The 19,403-nt window shown below is 40.7% G+C and overlaps 1 protein-coding gene across 1 annotated transcript; it reads left to right on the forward strand.

Annotated features, from left to right (window-relative positions):
• The first annotated feature begins 5,241 nt into the window (after positions 1-5,241).
• MAGT1 (magnesium transporter 1) lies at positions 5,242-18,966 on the forward strand. Its single transcript, XM_033137540.1, has 10 exons — positions 5,242-5,405; positions 6,585-6,754; positions 7,648-7,765; positions 8,184-8,324; positions 9,426-9,566; positions 10,431-10,520; positions 15,359-15,422; positions 16,650-16,724; positions 17,147-17,237; positions 18,124-18,966. Exons 1-10 carry the CDS (start codon positions 5,322-5,324, stop codon positions 18,137-18,139), a joined length of 990 nt encoding a protein of 329 aa, XP_032993431.1. The 5' UTR covers positions 5,242-5,321; the 3' UTR covers positions 18,140-18,966.
• The last annotated feature ends 437 nt before the right edge of the window (positions 18,967-19,403 follow it).

Consider the following 19,403-nt stretch of genomic DNA (forward strand, 5'->3'; position numbering starts at 1 on the left):
ATGGCAGTGGGAAACTGCTTGAAATAAGGGAGATTCCTGGGGAAAACGGGATACTTGACAGCACTGACGTGGATCCATCATACAAAGAAGCCCACATATTAAAATGAAAAAGCAAGAACATTACAACTACTAGAATTTATAATACACAATGGCAAATGAGGAGCCACCATGTAGCCAGCCATACAGGTGTGTTCCAAGTTGGTGCTGTAAACTGAATCCCAGCCTACCTTATTTCCTTCTATCCCTCTGAGGGACGCAAGGCTGGAATGTGGGGGGGGGACTATGGGGGAGCCTAGATCCTGCTGCCTTGACTTCTTTGTGAGGAATAAATGAAGGGGTGGACCAGGGATCGTGCAGCTGCCTGAAGGTGACCCTGGGGGAGAGAGCTGGCCTGGAGCCCAGAGTCCATTGGGCCAGTCCTTGGCCAGGCTCTGACCACACAATGTGCTGTAGAATCCTGTGAAATGTTTTATTTCCCATGAGACCAGTTCAATTAACTGTCTCCTTCAGAGGAGTTTCTTTGATCCATTGAGGTCAGAAAATATTGCTATCTCTTTTGGCTCAGTTTAAAACCTGGATAAAGTCTTCTGCCTCCCCTACTGCACAATGTGGGGAGTTTTGGCAGATGCTGCCGAAGGTAAAATTAGGGAAGAGCAGTACCTTTTTTCCTTTAAAAATGTTTAGGGGTACTCTCACTTTCCAACTCGTATTGAAATACTGCCCCTCAATGAGGCCAAACTTAGATTCACAAAATGTATAGGGGTATGTGTACCCCTGCATCTCCCCAGAAAAAAAAGCACTGGGGAAGAGAGAGGAGACATCCTTAAGCCTTGTGTCCCGTCCCCCTCCCCAACCTTCCAGCCAATTTTTAAATATGCTCCCTGGTTATTTGACCCTTCTAAATCCCATGTTAGCTGTTATGTGAGCAAAAATCTTTCCAAGGGAGTTTTCTGATAAATTTTCTGAGTTGCCACCATGACTCAAAATATTTAGGAAAATGGCTCCCTACCTTCTAATATCACTACTCACAAATCGAATGAGGAAAATACACACCCCTTCTGTGCAAGGTTCACACCTGAACCTCTGGGTGCTCCCTTCCTTGGGTGCATTTCCAGCATCTAGAGTTGGTTTCCCAAATCCCAAGTCCTATCAGCCCCAGACAGCAGGCCTGAGAGTTAGGGATAAGGGGAAGGAGAGAACTTGGGAGTCCAGCAGCAACATCTATAAGCAGGGCCGGATTTAGATGAAGAGAGGCCCTAGGCTACTCCACTTGTGAGGCCCCTCCCCATCCCCCACCCTCATGACTAGAAGAAAATGGAAGAGTGTTATACAGTGGTGCCCCGCTAGACGAATGCCCCGCAAGACGAAAAACTCGCTAGACGAAGGCATTCGTCTAGCGGAAGGCTGCCCCGCAAGATGAATTTGTCTATGGGGCTGCCTCGCAAGACGAAAAATTTTCGTCTTTTTTTTTCATCTAGCGAAAGCGCGGCTGTCATTGCCGCTTCGCTAGACGAGAAACCCGCTAGACGAAAATTTTCGCAGAACGAATTATTTTCGTCTAGCGGGGCACCACTGTAAACAAAACTGAGTGAAGCCAAGGATGATGACAGGTATTTAAAATTCTGCAATTCTCAATTTATCCTCTAAAGGACATAAGATGTTATTGTTAAATACCATGGTGATTTTTTAAAATGCATAAAATTGACACTGGAAAAACTTTTGCAATAACTGAACTTTGTAAACCTTTTGTGGAATAAGCATTAATTTTTAGGAAAATGAAGTTGTAATGTTATTCTTAAAAAAAAAAAAACACCTTGAGTTTATAAATTATATTGCCTGGGAAGTGTAAATAATATGACCATGATTACCTGACAGTGTGGCACTTTTAGAATCTACTTTATGTTGTCATTAAAAAAGTCGGTTTTAAAATACATATTAAGAAGTAAACTACAACCATAAAATACAGTAAGGCTAAAATGTTTTTTTCCCTAGCCTTCCTCATAGCAAAATCATCCAAAACTTCATGAAAATTTGTTTGTCTAAGTTTGTCGCTTTCAATGCACAGAATGCTCAGTGCGGACAACCTCTTTTTGTGACATTGTGGCCCTTAATTAATTTTTAATTCTTGAAAAACTCCTCTCTCCTGAGCAGTTAGTGACCATAAAACTAAGAAATAGCTGCAAGATTGCTTCCACATTAGGAAAGGCCATGTGAATTTTGTCCTTGCATATAATTTGATAAATGTCTGTATGAGACAGAGAACGCTCTGCTGTAAGCCTCTGGCTTTGTCTCACATACAGGTGAAAGTGCAAAAGTTCATCAAGAAGTTTCAGGTCAATATCTTCTGGGTATGCTTCTATCAACAGTTCCACACTTTGCTGAATTCCTTGCTTAGATGTTGTCAAATTAGCAAGAATGCCAAACAATTGTGCAACATCACTGTACACATTACTTTTTCTTTTTAAATTGGCTTCAAGTGCATCTAATAGAGGAATAAAGGATTTTCTCCCTAAACCTATCGCTTGAAGAAAGTGCATCTAAGGCATAAGGTGCACTTCTGTCATTTCTTTGCCGTTCCCTCACTCTTTGTCTCCTTGTTTTATAGTTGACATTTGGCAAGGTGGTTTTTGCTTGTTTCTCAAGCTCATCAAAATCATCTCTAATTTTCCTTTAAAAATCCAGAAGTGAACTGTACAAACTTGCACAAGAACTCAATAACAGGCCTAATTTCTGAAGGGCTTTGGTGACCTTGTGAAAATGACCTAGATCACGGGTCCAAAAATGCAGCATAAACACAGATTCCAGACCTTCCATTTTCTGCAAAAGATTGTTAGCTTGGAGCCTGGTCTCCCCCTTCCCATTAACGTCAGAGTCAGGATGAGGTCCAGTTACCAACCTGCAGCTTGGCCTCCTGCCTTCTACAGGTAGTTCTGGATCCCTCCGAGGATCCCTTCCCACTGCTGCATCTGGTTGACCACTGTGAGACCAGGAAGCTGAATTGGATAGGCCACTTTTCACCTGATCCACTTGCAGTGCTCTTCTTATGTTCTTTAAAAAAAAAAACTTATTAAAATATTTTATTAACATATAGAACACATACATTTACACAGTACATATACATAACACCTTACACATTTACACATAACTTATACACAATACCTACTTTTCATAACGTAAAGCATACCTAAAGGTAAAGGTAAAGGTACCCCTGACCGTTAGGTCCAGTCGTGGACGACTCTGGGGTTACGATGCTCATCTCTCTCTATAGGCCAAGGGAGCCGCCATTTGTCTGCAGACAGCTTCCAGGTCATGTGGCCAACATGAAGAAGCCGCTTCTGGTGAACCAGAGCAGCGCATAGAAACGCTGTTTACTTTCCCGCCGAAGCGGTACCTATTTATCTACTTGCATTTTGACATGCTTTCGAACTGCTAGGTGTGCAGGAGCTGAGACCGAACAATGGAAGCTCACCCTATCGCGGGGATTCGAACCGCCGACCTTCTGATTGGCAAGCCCTAGGCTCAGTGGTTTAGACCACAGCGCCACCCACGTCCCTATATTATACCTACCTATACTATACATACCAACACACCTACACACCTACTCCACACAAACACCCACAAAGTGACTTGATTCCCAGGCATTCTTGTTACACTACTTTATTTTTCCAATTGGCTTAAACACATTTCGTAATTTCTTTAATCTCTTCTTCTATCTTAACTTTACTCTCCTTTCACTATAATCATTTTCTGGATTCACTCAATATCTGTCAAAAGTTCTACCTTTTCCAAATAGCTTTTGATGTGTTCCTTAAAGACAGCCCAGTCCATATTCACTTTTTTACCATATCTCCTCTTATCCTACTTGTTAAGTAGGCAATATGAAAGTAAATATAAATATTGGTCTGACCATTTTTTTAAATTTCCTCTGACATGATACCTAGGAGAAAGGATTCTGGGCTTTTTTCAAATGAAAATCTAAACATCTTTTTCAACTCGTTGTAAATATTTTCCCAGAATCCCACTATCTCTTTGCATTCCCACCACATGTGTAGAAAGGTTCCTGCCCTATTGTTGCATCTCCAACAAACACTACAAAATAAAATAAAATAAAATAAAAATTTCTTCCAGTAGCACCTTAGAGGCCAACTAAGTTTGTTCTTGGTATGAGCTTTCGTGTGCAACTTAGTTGGTCTCTAAGGTGCTACTGGAAGGAATTTTTTTATTTTATTTTGTTTTGACTATGGCAGACCAACACGGCTACCTAACCTACCTGTAACTGACACATCACTAAAGTTTTTATACATTTTTGCCAGTCTAACCAGGGTCAGGTAACATCTGTGTTGCATTTTCATTACATTCTCTTCTTATGTTCTTAATCATTGATTGCTTTTTTTTAGAAAAAAGGGGTGCCGGTACTCACCATGAAGTGGTTACAGTAATTGCCACACTTTTAACATTTGAAAAGAAAAGGGTACCAGAACTACATGCCCTTGAGTACCCCCAGAAAAATGCACAAATCTTAATGATGCTTTTATGATTATCTGGCTTTCAGTTTATTATTTATTAGAAAATTGCATTCTAATATTAAATTGCATTTTATTCCTTTTTGAACATGGTGGTATAAACATGTTTTACATAAATAGGTAAAATGATCATTAACGTAGCAGGTGCGAGTTTTAATCTACTTTTACTTTTACTCTATTGCTATTTTAACTTTTAAAAAGTCTTACACTATTATTGCTGTTAATTATTCCTATTGATAATTTTATTGTTTTATATTTTTCATAAACCAGTTTCGGGTTTTTTAAAATTTAAAAAAATGGTGCATAAATTTTATGAAATAGTAAATAATTAATAAACAGCTTGTCTTTTAAACTTGACGCATCACTCTTACCCCTCCCTCTTACCCCTCCCTTTGGGGGCTGCTGAGTGCAAAGTCCTCCCGTCTGGCGCAGTACCCAAAGACAGCCTGTCAATCCGCACGAAGTCCGCCCAACCGGTCTCTGGCGGCCAATCATATCGCAACAGCTTACCCCATTCTCATTTGTCAACGGGAGTCTGACGCGTCCTCCCCCTCCCCCTCCCCCTCCCCCTCCCCCCCGAACTCCTTTCTCCTCCACTTCCAGTCCAAAAAGTAAAAGTTTGGGTAGGGGCGGAGACTTAGCGAAAGAGGAAGAAGCGCAGCGGACCAATAGCTAGGCAGCGGAAGTTCCCTTCACCCAATCCGGTGTTGGCCAGACGCGCGGCCTGGCCTATGGGCGCCGGGCTGCCCGCGAGTGGCTTTTCTGCCTGTCGTTGAAGGAAGGGAGGCCGGTTCAGTCATGGCGGCGTTTCTGAGGGTTCTGGCTCTTGCTCTCTTGGCCGTGCTGGCCGGCTCCGGCGTCGGAGGGCAGAAGAAGAAGGAGGTGAGTGGGGCCGGCTGGAGGAGGGCCAATGCGGTCGCGATCCAGGTGGGGAGGAGGAGGAGAGGGAGAGGGGCACACCGAGGTCATCCAACCGCCCACCTTTCTTACTCTCAGGGCCCAATTTACGGAGGCTCGCCAACAACTGTTTGCTAGGCCCGCGGTTATCCTAGGAGGAGCTGTGTGTGTGTGTGTGTGACGGACTACAGGATTGCCGAGCATGTGCAGAGTGCCCCCCCCCCGCGCCTCAAGCACTTTGCACCGCTTAATCGCCGCTCGTCTCTCCCACTGCAGTCCTGTGGGAGTCTTCGTGTGGGAGTTGCCGCCGCAGAGTTCCTTGGTGGGGAGATAGATTCATAACAAGTGATGACGATGATGAAGATTATAATGAATGAAAAAGTTGTTGGCTGCGCCTTCAGTTGCTGCAAGTTACACTGCAATTAAACAGAATACGTTTCGTCTAATTTATGCACGACCGGGCTGCAGCTATAGGCGCAAGCGAATTAGTGCCGCCAGATTTTAGCAAGAGATACCTAGAAGAGGGCGCGTTTTCCTGTAACGTAGGGTAAACGACGGGCGCTGCCTGCGCTGAGGAGGATCCGACGATTATGACTCTTAGCCAGGCAGTGAATGGCAGGTGATGAGGGAGAGAACTGAGAATGGGGCAGCATCTAAGGATGCCTTGGCATGTCTATTGTTGTGTGGCCAAGTTCATAGAATCAAAGGCTTGTTGCTGGTTGCATTGTTGAATGCTGTGAACGGGTCTAGTGTACTCCATATAATCTGGACATCTTCCATGGCCTCTGACCATTACCCACTCTTTCTGGGGCTGATGGGAGTTGTAGTCTGCCAACATCTGTAGGACACAAAGTTGGAGAGGCTGTTGCAAGCAGCACTGAGGAAGTGAATATTCACCTTGATTTATCAGTGCTAGTTGCTGTAAAGAAATGGTACTGGGAAGGAGATGAAAGGATAACATACTGGAAAGGCTAAAGAGAAGAAATAAATATTACACTCTCAGTCTCCCAACACAGCTTAGGAACTGGGTCTGATTCTGGGATCATGCAGCTAATGCATATTTAAATGTCATGCATGGTTGTTCAGATTAAGCTGTAGCAGTTTAGACTCCTAGTAGACTTGTTTAACAGAAACTGTTTTCTTCTTTCCAATTTTATATTTTAGATGGTTCTTTCAGAAAAAGTGAATCAGCTGATGGAATGGGCTAGCAAACGGTCGGTTATTCGACTGAACGGTGATAAATTTCGTCGTCTTATAAAGGCACCGCCAAGAAACTACTCTGTGATTGTTATGTTCACTGCGCTTCAGCCTCACAGACAATGTGTTGTGTGCAAGTATGGATTTAAATTACTTGAAAATTCATTATTACAGAAAACCTTGTGTTTTTTTTGTGTCACAGTGTTTCTTCTTTGTTTTATCCTTTTTACTTCAAGCTTATTCTGTTGTACTCAAGGGGAAAACACCATGCTAGCATTCAAAAAATCAGGTGTACCAAAAGATGGTTGAAGTAGCAATTAATCATTGTGATATTTTGAAAATAATTCTTTAAGAAATGATATAAAGTCATACACAGGGAGTTGCTTTTTAAGTTAAAATTACTATACCTGCTTCTTATGAAGAGAATTTGACAGAAAGAATGTCTCTTCAGACAATACATGTAGGGATTGTGCTTGCTTAACCTTATTCAAGCACCTGATTCACAGACCAACATCTTTAACTGACTTAGCATTTGGCAACAGAGACTTAAATTCTACCTGTGTACACCTGAAGTGCCAACTGTAACTGGTTTAGCATTTAGCATTAAAGATTTAAATTCTACTTACTCACACCTGGAGTACCATCTGTTCTCAAATTATAAAAATATTCTCAAAGAAATGCTCACTGACATGAGGGATCCAGCTAAAGACATTCTTTATTGGTACCGTACTTCATTAGCTGAGACTAAGTGATGTGGGTCTTTGAATCCTACTGTATAAAAGGCTTTTTTCAAAGAAAGCAAAATTGCAACTTTGTGGGAACGCCAGGAAGTATATGCATCCCTGTCTGTTCAGATGCTGTTCTGTTGTAGTGGTGACTTGTGGCTGCATGATCATTGCTGCTGTTCAAGTTTCTTTTTACAGCTAGTATGAAAGTGTGGGCTTACTTTCTTGAAACTTCTGATGGGCTAAATGCTTTTAATTCTTGACATGGTTAGATGCTTGAACAGCACTTTCTTACATTTTTGTAGGCAAGCTGATGAAGAATATCAGATTCTGGCAAACTCATGGCGGTACTCAAGTGCATTCACAAACAGGATCTTTTTTGCCATGGTTGATTTCGATGAAGGTTCTGATGTATTTCAAATGGTAATGTGCTTCTTGCGTAGCTATACTTGTGGACTAAGATTAAGAAAAAGATATTCATTACTGTTTTGTTTTATAAAAACTGTTTATACTTACTGGGGAGTCAGTAACATAAACATACTTAATATTGCTCTAATATTTAGGATTGCACATTAAGTAATAACCTGCTTCTCTAGAGCATTTCAGACTAAGTGGAGTGTGAGGTAAGAAATAAGCTTTTCTGGTAACCTAATAGTACAACTACTGGTATTTATGTGAGACAGTGGAGTTTGCAACATAGACCTATGTGTTTTGGTTCACAGGTTATAATGCCTGGATAACTTCAGAATCTGAGATCCATTTCAGAGGATGGATTTTAGGTAGCAGCTCAACAGACTATTTGAGTGACAGTACGTTTCTGTGTGTTTCTTAAAAAATACAGCTCAACATGAACTCTGCTCCAACCTTCATTAATTTCCCACCAAAAGGGAAACCGAAAAAAGGTGATACATACGAACTGCAAGTACGAGGTTTTGCTGCTGAACAGCTAGCCCGTTGGGTTGCTGATAGAACTGATGTCAATGTAAGTAAAGGCCAGACTTCAACTTCTATGCAATGTTTTGCTTCCAACTGTAATATAAATAAATATATTATTGTTCTGTTGACCCTCTGTCTTAGCCTCAAATAGCAGGACTGCCACACAAAGAGAACAAGTTCATGAGCACTTGGGCATCTTTTCCACCATATGCATACACTCAATACAATTATTTCTTTTGAACCAGAACAGTTTACTTGGCCTTATTTTTGTGCTCTATGAAATCACGTTTTCCATGGTGGATGGAGAAAGGGTCGGTGGGTTGAACTGTTAGATTTTTTGTATGGAGAGGCGATTGCAAATTTTGTTGCTTCCTATGTTTCCCAGTTGTCATCATGAGCATCCTGGTAAAACTGTTAGTGATTGGAGTGTCTTTTTAAAAATACTTCTGGTATCTTAGTAAATATATTCTTATGTCACTTTTCAAATTATTTTCAGGGCATTCTAAAATCCAGCGACAACCCTTTGCTATGGTTTTTGTATTATTCTTGCAGCTTAATCCTATACATGATTATTTGGGAGTAAGTCCACTGTGTTCAGTGGGGATTGTTCCCACATAAGTATGCATTTAATAAATGCAGCTTTAAATTGTTTAAAGGTTCTTATTAGAGATCTGTGGGCATCTGCACCATTTACCTGTAAGGAAAGATTTACTGCAACTTAGAGCAGGAATGCCTCAGTGGTACATCTCAATTTGAAATGCTCACTTCATTGTGGTCCAGTATACTTTGTGCTATTTCTGAGGTTTTGTACACAAGAGGAAACTGTTTCTTTTTAAAGCAGATGTTTTTGTAATGTGCTTCCTGAATATAGTTTAATTGTAACCTACTTTGAGGTAGTTTATGAGAACAACAGAGTGTAATATTATTAAAATATTGAAATTATTTGTATACTTCAGTGTTACTACTCAAAAGCAATTTTCCTTTAGTTTTTTTTTTTTTTTAGAAATTGAAGTAGCTTTGCTGCATTCTCAAAAACTTACCTATCCCTCTAGTAGTAAAACTGTTCAGGAATTATTGGTGCCTATATATTTTTGTACAGAATTCTTCCATTTTGCTTTAATGTGCAAACTGTTGTTGACTTTCATAGATCCGTGTGATAAGGCCTCCAAACTATGCTGGGCCCTTGATGTTGGGGCTGCTGCTCGCTGTTATCGGTGGCCTTGTATACTTAAGAAGAAGCAACATGGATTTTCTGTATAACAAGACAGGCTGGGCTTTTGCTGCTTTGGTAAGCAAATAACCTTGTAACTATTTTGCTTTCTCTTTACTCCCCAGGATCCCTCTCCCATCCTTCTTCATCATTTGGCCTATTCCTTGCATGCATCTATACATGCATCTACCGCGATCTGGCTGTATTGTTTTTCAGTGTAAAAAACAGATTGTCATTCTGGTTTTTAACAACAGTTTCCTTTCCACTGATTCAGATGGAAGGGCTGCATTAGCTTGTCCCCCATTCCAGGGGAGTATTAGCAAACAGGATAGCTTTGGATCCTGCAGATCCACTTCCATTTCTATAATATGCCTTCTTGTTCTCTCCAGCATCAGAGTTCTGATATCAGAGTGATAATGGCTGTGGACCTTTCTGCAGCTTCATAGAGCAGGCATATGAGGTCAGATCTTCTTGTCTGAGGTTGAACCTCTCTGTCCTTGGAGAGGGAAATCTGGAGAATATTGTTGTGAGTTTACGTTTTAAAGGAAATAAAGTAGCTTCATTCCTTAGTGGGAGCTCTTTTATTGCAGGAAAGATGCAGTTGTGAAATTATTGTTTTCTGTTGGATTAAAAAAAGGGTTTTAATTGCTTTGCTTGGGGCATGTTCAGTATTGTCCACTTGTGGACAGGACGCTCCTGGCTATGTCACATGATTGTGTAATATGCAATCAAGATGTGGGCATAAATTAAATACACACTCATTTTGAGGATTCAACTAGGGCACAGGCTCAGAATATATCTGAAATTTAAAGCTGTGGGGAAATAGTGGAAACAAATTAATGACCAGCATTGTTTGAGGTCTCTGAAAAGGTGAGCAATGTTTGATTCAGGGATGTCTTTCTTGGTGCTTACATGTTTGCTGATTTCTCAACATGTTTCCAGTGTTTCGTTCTGGCAATGACATCAGGGCAAATGTGGAATCACATCAGAGGGCCACCATATGCTCATAAGAATCCCCATTCAGGTCAAGTGGTAAGTGCTCATTTAAAAAACAAACAAACATCAAAATTCCAGTATAACTTTTTAAAATATGTTAACATGTCTTTCAGCATATACTCCCCTTCATTTGTAAAACTAAAACACATGAACATACAACCCCCATCCCACAAAAGCAGCAGCTACTAAGTATTTTTTCAAGTGTCAAACAACTCAACCACATACTTCAATTAATGTGTCTTGAGAGACTTTCTAAGGACCAGCAGAGTGTCTCTCTGGTTCCAAAGAGTTCCAGAGATTCCCACCCCGGGAGAAAGCACTATTCCTTGCACTCACACTGTTTAATAGCTCTTGCTTGATGGACCAGAGAGCAGGACTCCTGTTTGGGCAGACTCACAGATATAGGTGGTCCTTTAGACAACCTAGTCTCCAACGATTTAGGGTTCTAAAGGCCACAACCAACTTTGAATTGAGTCCAGTGTGGTGTAGTGGTTAACAGCAGTAGACTCGTAATCTGGTGAACCGGGTTCGCTTCTCCGCTCCTCCACATGCAACTGCTGGGTGACCTTGGGTTAGTCACACTTCTCTGAAGTCTCTCAGCCCCACTCACCTCACAAAGTGTTTGTTGTGGGGTAGGAAGGGAAAGGAGAATGTTAGCTGCTTTGAGACTCCTTTGGAAGCGGGACATCAAATCCAAACTCTTCTCTTCTTCTTCCAGAAGCAAAGGGGCTGCCAGTGTAACTGATACAGGATAGGTGTATTTAGAATAGGAGGTTCAGAATATGTAACAGATACAGAACAGGAGTATTCAGAATAGGTGATACACTTTTTACTGAAGTGTGTAGATTATTGTAGCTAGTATACATTTCTCTCCTCCTGAATCTTTTTTTGCCACACTCTGCCTGTTAAAGAGGTCCCTGATTAGGCATGTTCCTTCCTTCAGTTTATTGTTAAAGATTCTGTCTTTCATACCTGTAGGCCTCTTAAATGTGAAACTGAGAGTTTCTAGGCTGTGCTAAAAGTGAAAATTTTGTGGTTATTTTAAGCAACACTTCATTGCTTTCGGATTCTCACAAACTGTTGGTCACAGTAATGTTTCTAAATCTCGCATTTTCAGTTTTAAATATATATACGTTTTTGCCTCCTATTTCCTTTCACTACATACTGTTCGATTCAAAATTTATGTATCCTGGATTTGTTTGTATTCAACTTGGTTTTGCTCAGAGTTGACCCACTGAAATTAAGGGACGTGATTAAGTTATGCCCATTAATTTCAATGAGTAAGACTGAGTTCAATGCCACCCCATGTTTAGTAAAAGTGCAGAAGCACATGGAATTGAGTTTTCTGTTTGAAAACTTGCAAAGGTTTAACATGGGGACCTTCTTTATAAATCTACTTTAAACCTTGATCAGAGGAGTTCTGTGGATATTTTGGAACATGGTTTGCAATCAGAGCTCCTGCATGAAGCAGGATTGCCCTCTGTCTCCCTTGCTTTTTGTGCTGGCCCAGATGTTTAGAAAGTCGATGCGGGTTTTAATCTGCCACCACCTCTCTGCTTATTTAGATTCATACCAAGAATGATTGAAGGGTGGATTTTTTTTTAATTGGCAAAATATGATCCTATCATTTATACATATATACAATGAAAACCTTGTTTGTCACACTGAGTATTATTTCAATTGACTTCACAGGGGGGTGATACAGTACGTAATATTGGATGGTGTTACACCACGTCACCTCTGCACAGTGATATGGACTGGCTGGGTGAAGGGGAGTGGTGGGTGGCACTAGCCAGGGAACCCCCAGTGGAAACCCCAGAGCAGGGGATTGGTGGTGGGATGCTCAGGAGAGTTCAGGGGGAGGCTTGGAAGGAAGGGCTGGATGTTGAATGTGCAACAGGGTTTAGTGAGTAAGGAAGTATTGGTGACAGGGAGCAGTTCAGACTCTTGAGACTGAAGCAGAGGAGGGGGATCAAGAGGCTGCTGAAGAATCCAGGGACTCTCCCTCTCCTGCTGCAACAAGGTCCCCTCCTTCTTGTTCTCCAAGAATATGCAGAATAATGAGGAGGGCAGAACAGGGACCAGAGGCACGCTTGGGAAATATCTGGGAGAGGAAGAGCCTCAGAAAGGGCGCAAGTCAGGGATCTTCAGTCCTGGCAACTGCTCCATAGCTGCGATACCTGCTGGGAAATGTTGCTGAGTTGTATAAAGTTTCATTGAATAAAGAGTTAACTTCACTGACAATGAAGCCTTGCGTCTTTCGTACTGACTTGCATCTGACTCCCCCCTGACAAGTATGAAGTATGTTATTAAATGTACCAAGAAAAAAGTGCACCAAGAACTCTGGCCAGTAAATTTCAATTGTGGGAATAAATCCTACTCACAAGTCAAAAATCAAACAAAAGTATGTATTCTGAAAAGAATTACAAACTTAAGCAAAGAATGCAAACTTTAACAAACAATACAGCTTCAAACTCACAATGATATGTGTGGCACAATAATTCATTACAGTATAAGACACAAAAGTTTTAAAGTAACAACAAATTCATATTAGTCCATACTCAGAATGGCCGTTTCATGTATTGAGCTGAAGTTAAGAGTAGATTCTGGGTCAAGAACCAGGACAGGGCCCTGTTTCGATGTGGACACCTTCATCAGCTGGTAATATCAAACAATACATAAATTTACATTCGAATTCTAAATTATAAGTTTTATAAATTTTATATACGGCATTATGCAACATTCGAATGTAAATTTATGTATTGTAACAAATACTGTAACAAATTATTGTGCCACATGTATCATTGTGAGTTTGAAGCTGTATTGTTTGTTAAAGTTTGCATTCTTTGCTTAAGTTTGTAATTCTTTTTGGAATACATACTTTTGTTTGATTTTTGACTTGTGAGTAGGATTTATTCCCACCATTGAAATTTACTGGCCAGAGTTCTTGGTGCACTTTTTTCTAAGTATGAAGTATGATCATATCTTGTTATGTTCCAGGGACAGAACAAAAACGTATATATCTGAACACCCCTGGAACCACCCCTGCATGAGCAATTTTACCTCCCAGAGCTGGTAAACTGAACAGGTCTTGCCCCCACAAGCAAGGCAGAGAGCTTTTATGCTCTCCTACTCGCATACTGGGCTATGGGAGGCTCTGTTGTGGCTTCTGGGAGTTTCTCACAAGATCTCACAGGGCAATCTGAGTTCCCACAAGAACTTGTGAAGCCTCCCAGAGCTTGGTAAGCAAGGTAGAGAGCTTAAAAGCTATTTGTGTGCCAAGACAACCCAGAACAAAAGGAGCTTTTAAGCTCTCCAACTTGCATGCAATTAATTTGCAGGCTTTCAACTGGCCAGCTTTCATCCGCAGAGGTTGAAATTGTGCTAGTTAATTGTGTGCAAGATGTGATCATACAGTATTACTAGTAATCCAGGGATTGGACCAACTGCGTAGATACAAATCAAATGTATTGTGAATTGTCGTTCCTATAGGGACAATCCATTTAGGCAATTTTGTAAAAATGCTTATTCAGACATAGAAAATCCCTTTACGGCATCTTATTTTTGGATTTGGAGGTGGTGGTGTGCTAAACAAGTACCCTCTCCAATTTTTTCACTGGCGTTTCATCTGGTTATAGAAGATCATTTAAAAACCCAAGGAACTTCTATAATCTTTGGTTTACTCTTATTTCTTATGTCAACAAAGGAACATCGATATAGGCCACTGAAAACACATGGAAGGGCATTTTAATATAATTAGACAGGGACCAATCGACCCATATGCTCATTTTCAGTGGGTATCATTGGGGGACTTTGTATTGGGGGGGGAGAGGTATAATTTTATTCTAAGTTCACTTCTTATTTATGCAAAACCGATAAACATTTTTTTAAAAAACCCAACAACAACTTCAGAAACCAAACAGTGATAGTAAATTCATCTGAATACACTTAAATGGAAGTTGCACAATTCTTAGAGGATAAGGAGTGTGTGTTAGAAAGACCAGTAACCTTTTTAAGTGGTTCCTGTTGCTCCTTTTCATATCTTATACTTAGGGAGAAAATGAAACTGCATCCCTTGGAAGCAAATCTTTTATGCAGTTTTGTTAGTTGTCTTTAAAATACATATATGCATTTCATAAACCAACTGGATAGTTTTCCCTTTGGCTGGGAGGTATGGTATTTTGGGTTATGGCTCCAACTTCTGGTCAAGGCAGGTGCAAACGCTTTGGAAAAAGAAGCAGTGGTTCCCAGGGGGTCTGTGGCACCATTCACATAAAAAGTACTATAGAGAGAGCAATTTTTTCAAAAGTAGGGGTCCATGGCTTGGCTTTTGAAGCAAAGGGGGTCCACAGAACTTAACTAATTGGGAACCACTAGTTCACTCCTCTCTTGGTCAAATAAGGTACAATTGCTTCTCTCTGACTCTCTTTGGCTCTTGGGTAGATGGAATTGCTGAAAGAGTGCTCTTCCTTGCTTTTTGAGATTGTTATAGGTGGCAGTAACAAAGCAGTCTCTAGCCTAGGGGGACTGGGCTATTGCCTTTTTAGGTTAAAGCCAGCATTTTAAATGTAGAAAGCAATCGCTGTTACACATCCTGAAATATTTCTGTAGTTCCTGGCAGGAGATGGACCATCGCATGGTGCATTAGCTGACCTGCAAAGGCAGGTACCACAGTAATATGCTCTGGGAATAACTACTGATTGGAACAGTTTTGCAGTCAGCAGAATCCCTTTTAAGCAAGTATGGAGACTGAGTGAACCTGGCTTTTCATCCCCATGTAGATCTGTGTGTGAGCATGTGCAAATTTAGCTCTGGAATTTTATAATCAAATATGAAATAATCAAAACTGCATAATTTTAACCCTTTTCTTGCAGAGCTATATTCATGGGAGCAGTCAAGCTCAATTTGTTGCTGAAACACACATTGTTCTGTTGTTTAGTATCCTTCTTAACAACAAATACTTAAGTGTGAAAGCCTTTTGACCAGATCTAGCCAAAGTTTCCTGGGGTTTGCATCAGTGACTTTACAACCTTCTAAAGAAATCATTGATCAGATCAAGCAAGTAGTTGCTGAATTCTGATGCCAGTCAGGTGTGGTTATTTGAATGGAAAATCATTGTAACTGCTAAATTTTCATATAGGTGGTAGCCAACTACAGTGGTACCTCGGGTTATGGACCCAATCCGTTCTGGGGTGCCGTTCGCACCCTGAAAAGTCCATAACCTGAGCGGCGCATTTGCGCAAAAGCTTGATATCACGCTTCTGTGCATGCACAAACTGCGCAGAACGCTTCTGCGCATGCACGCAGGGCGAAACCTGGAAGTAAACACTTCTGGGTTTGCTGTGTTCGCGAGCCGAAAAAAACGTAACACAAAGCGAACGTAACCCAAGGTATGACTGTATGTTAAGAGTAGACTCAGTGAAATGAATACATCTAAATGTGTGTCCATTATTTTCAGTGGCTCCTCTCTCAGTAGGACTGCTGTTATTTTTAAGGATGGGTATGCTTAGGGTGTTTGTATTTTTACCTCTTGTTATAAACGGTCCTTGGGGTTATCTGTTTAAGCTTTTAATTGTAAATTCAAAGTGCCACAGACTGTGCATTTCCCTCTCTGTGCTTCTTGAGTTTGTATCTGTTAGTATAAACTGAAAATGGCATTGCTTGTGAAGTTGGTTGTAATCCTTGAAAGCTTTTGACTCAATAAGTTTGTCTTTATAAGCTGCTTTGAATTATTTGATTTGGTTAACATTGTGTAAGTTATGCTGCCCGCCCCATCCCTAATTCAGTGATTTCCCTCCCCCCCAGCTCCCCTTGCTACTGTCTCTTGCTTCCAATTCTGCATAAAAGATAACAAGCACAAAAGCAGTGCAGTAGCTGGTTGCTCAGCTAACAGAAGTCAGGTGGGGTGGGCGGGAATCTAGCAAGGTTTTGAGAATGCAGAGACCTAAAACGTAATGACTCTTACCCTTCCTCCTTTTTTTCTGTAGTTCAACCCAGAATGCTAGGACAAAGTTGCTGAGTTCAAACTTGGTTCAGTCTTGCAATCTCTGCAACTAGAGCAAAAGTTAGGATCTTTCTAAATGCTTAGCATTAAGAAACTGGATAGGAATGTGCCATACTTTTGTTCACCTGTTGAAGTGGTTTAGCCTTAAACAGCTTTCTCAGATGCTGGCGTTACTCTTGGGATGGTGCTCCTGCATGAAGCTGCTACTTCTGACCTGGAAGTAGTGAAGAGAAAAAGTAAGTACTGTACCAGATTTCCCTTCACCTGGCAGGGATGGTAATGTTGGATTGCAGCGCCATCTTCTGGTCAATTCTGACACCACAGCATTCTCTTTCTTCCTTTCCTGTGCCTGGAATGCAGTGGGCTTGCATTTTTAAACAGGGAATGCCATGATGGGAAAAGCAGGTGTGTGTGTGTGTCTATAAAAAATATTTTGGTACTTGGCAGTTGTGTTGTCAGTATGAATAGGTTTGTTACTTATTGCTGGTTTTCTAAGTTGTATGGCCTCTTTTGCTCCTTTTGAGAGTTCTCGCAAATTAATTCACTTGGAACTGCAGTTAGAAAATCAGTAAGCGTTCTTTAAATTTCAGTTTTAATGAAGGATTATTTTCATGCTGTTTTGGCAAGCTGACTTTGTTTTGTGAATTATTTCCTGCAGTAATGTGTATGGCTGGCATCGGTTTGGTGGTCTTGTTCTTCAGTTGGCTGCTCTCAATATTTAGATCTAAGTACCATGGCTATCCATACAGGTATGTATTTTTTGCTATTTAAAATCCCTTTATTCCAGTAAATAGCATTTTAATAGTATTTTGACATCGAGCGTACCTGAAAAGAAACTTGCATAGTTTGTTTGGATAGTTCCAAACTATTAATAATACTTAAACAGAGAATCGTGAACATGGTGTCACTTTTTCCCCTTATTGGTGTTTTATGAAGTAACACTAATGTTACTTCACAAATGAAACTGATCTGCAGGAAAATGTAACTTGAAAAAAGAGACATTGCACATACTTTTGTAAACCAAGAAATCTTTAATAAAAATACGTTTAAATAAATAAATAATAAATGTTTTATGAAGAATATGAATTAGATTGATTTTTTTAAAACAAGCAAGTTAGAAGATAAATAATCCAGGTCAAGGGAAGCAAGCATTCATAATGCACAATGCAGTACATCACAGGGTTAAAACCACAGGGGGGAATCTTTATTTTATAACCAGACAAGACTACCTTTTCTGTATTGTGATTAAAGAAAAAAACATACATTGGACAAGTATTTGGACAAGTCCCTAAAATATGCTAGGCCTACGTGCTGTATACAAATGGAGTGCACAGGTTCCTGCCTGCAGACATATTGTCTAATTGGGACTTGGAGGGAGAGGACCCTGAGCTAAGAATTCATCTGCTGCTGTTCTGTCACACTTCCCAAATGATGCTAACTAAAATTTAAATGCAGCATACTCTGATGCCAAGTACATTTTACATTTCTCTAAAATCAGTGTGTGTTCACTTTGAGTCTTTAGGATTTGTGAGCAATAATTGCTTATTTTGATTTGGTAACCTGAAAAATGTGTGTTTGTTTTCTCTCTCTCTCTCTCTCTCTCTCTCTCTCTCTCTCTCTCTCTCTCTCTCTCAGCTTCCTAATGAGCTAGAGCATGTTGCATCTCTGCTGTTTTCCTGAAGCGTGAAATATGTGGACCATGCTACCTCCATTTGAAATGAATGGGAATGAGACTGTTGCACACCAAACCAAAGATGTCAAGTGCCTTGACAATTTGCCCTAAAAGTCATGGGGAGTATTAAGATACATGCTCTTTTCTCCATTTACTTTAAGTCTAGTATAATTTTGCATCTGGGTTCCTTTTTCTGATTAGTTTAAAAGAAAACTAAATTTTAATTCCCAGGCAACAGTCCAAAGACCCTCTTATGCAGATGTTAGTGCCTCTGTGTTATGCATAGAGACACCCTGATAATCACAGTCACCACCACTTGTCGCTTCATGAACTACTGGACCTATTCATAGCTCATCTGGGTTTCAGGGTGGCTTTTAGCGGGGCGGGGGGGCACAGGGAGGGCTGCTTTCACAAGGGAGGGAGGTGCCCCAAAACAGTACAGTGTTCATGTGCAGCTTTCTATGCAGTCCTTTGGGCTGTGGCTTTAACTGTTATATACACTGCATTGTATTTCTGGCACCTACAGGGACTTTACATTTTGCCCATATTTTTCTCCCCTATTGCAAAGGACTCATTGCAGATGCATTCAGTAGGTCCCTCTTTGTAAGGCAGATGTTCATCTTGTAGGTGATCTGATTCTATGTTGGGCAAAAGATTCCTGCATTGCAGGTGGTTGGACTAGATGATCGCCATGGTCCCTTCCAACTCTATGATTCTATGATGAAATTTTTAACCTTGGTTTCTGTGCAACATGTTCCAATGCAGAGCCAACTGGGAAGAGAAGTTGACTCCTTAAAAAAAAAATAGTACGTAATTTAAAAGTACATAACTTGAATGTGACTTCCATAAGCCTTTCTCTCTCTCTCTCAAACCCTGGGATTATCTTTCAGCAATACTGCTGTCATAATTATTGGGGGGGGGGCTGTTTGCATTTATTTGCTTTGTAATATACACTAGAACTCCTTCAGTACAGTGCATCATCCTCTTACTCCATGCACAGTGCAAATGCTCATGACTACCAGAAAGTGTTTTCTGATGTTGAGACTCATATGGGCTTGTAGCCCCAGCATACCTTTGTTCAATAAAGAAGCATCCTCAATAATTTGTGTTAAAAGGTGCACAGCCTGGATCTGATTCTCTGTGCAGAGCAGCCTGCTGTATACACATTAACCAGCCAAACAAAGTCAGTGTGGTCAGCCTTGATAGTACCAATTCGCTATTGTGTTAGTCTTCCAAACAAGTG

The sequence above is a fragment of the Lacerta agilis genome, chromosome Z (genome assembly GCF_009819535.1).
Source record: "Lacerta agilis isolate rLacAgi1 chromosome Z, rLacAgi1.pri, whole genome shotgun sequence".
In the NCBI taxonomy this organism is placed as follows: domain Eukaryota; kingdom Metazoa; phylum Chordata; class Lepidosauria; order Squamata; family Lacertidae; genus Lacerta; species Lacerta agilis.

Excerpts from the sequence above, each read along its gene's own strand:
- MAGT1 (XM_033137540.1), top strand. The coding sequence starts at position 5,322 with ATGGCGGCGTTTCTGAGGGTTCTGGCTCTTGCTCTCTTGGCCGTGCTG. Across the intron at positions 7,766-8,183 it reads GTTCTGATGTATTTCAAATG|CTCAACATGAACTCTGCTCC; the intron begins GTAATGTGCTTC and ends TAAAAAATACAG. Across the intron at positions 9,567-10,430 it reads GCTGGGCTTTTGCTGCTTTG|TGTTTCGTTCTGGCAATGAC; the intron begins GTAAGCAAATAA and ends ACATGTTTCCAG.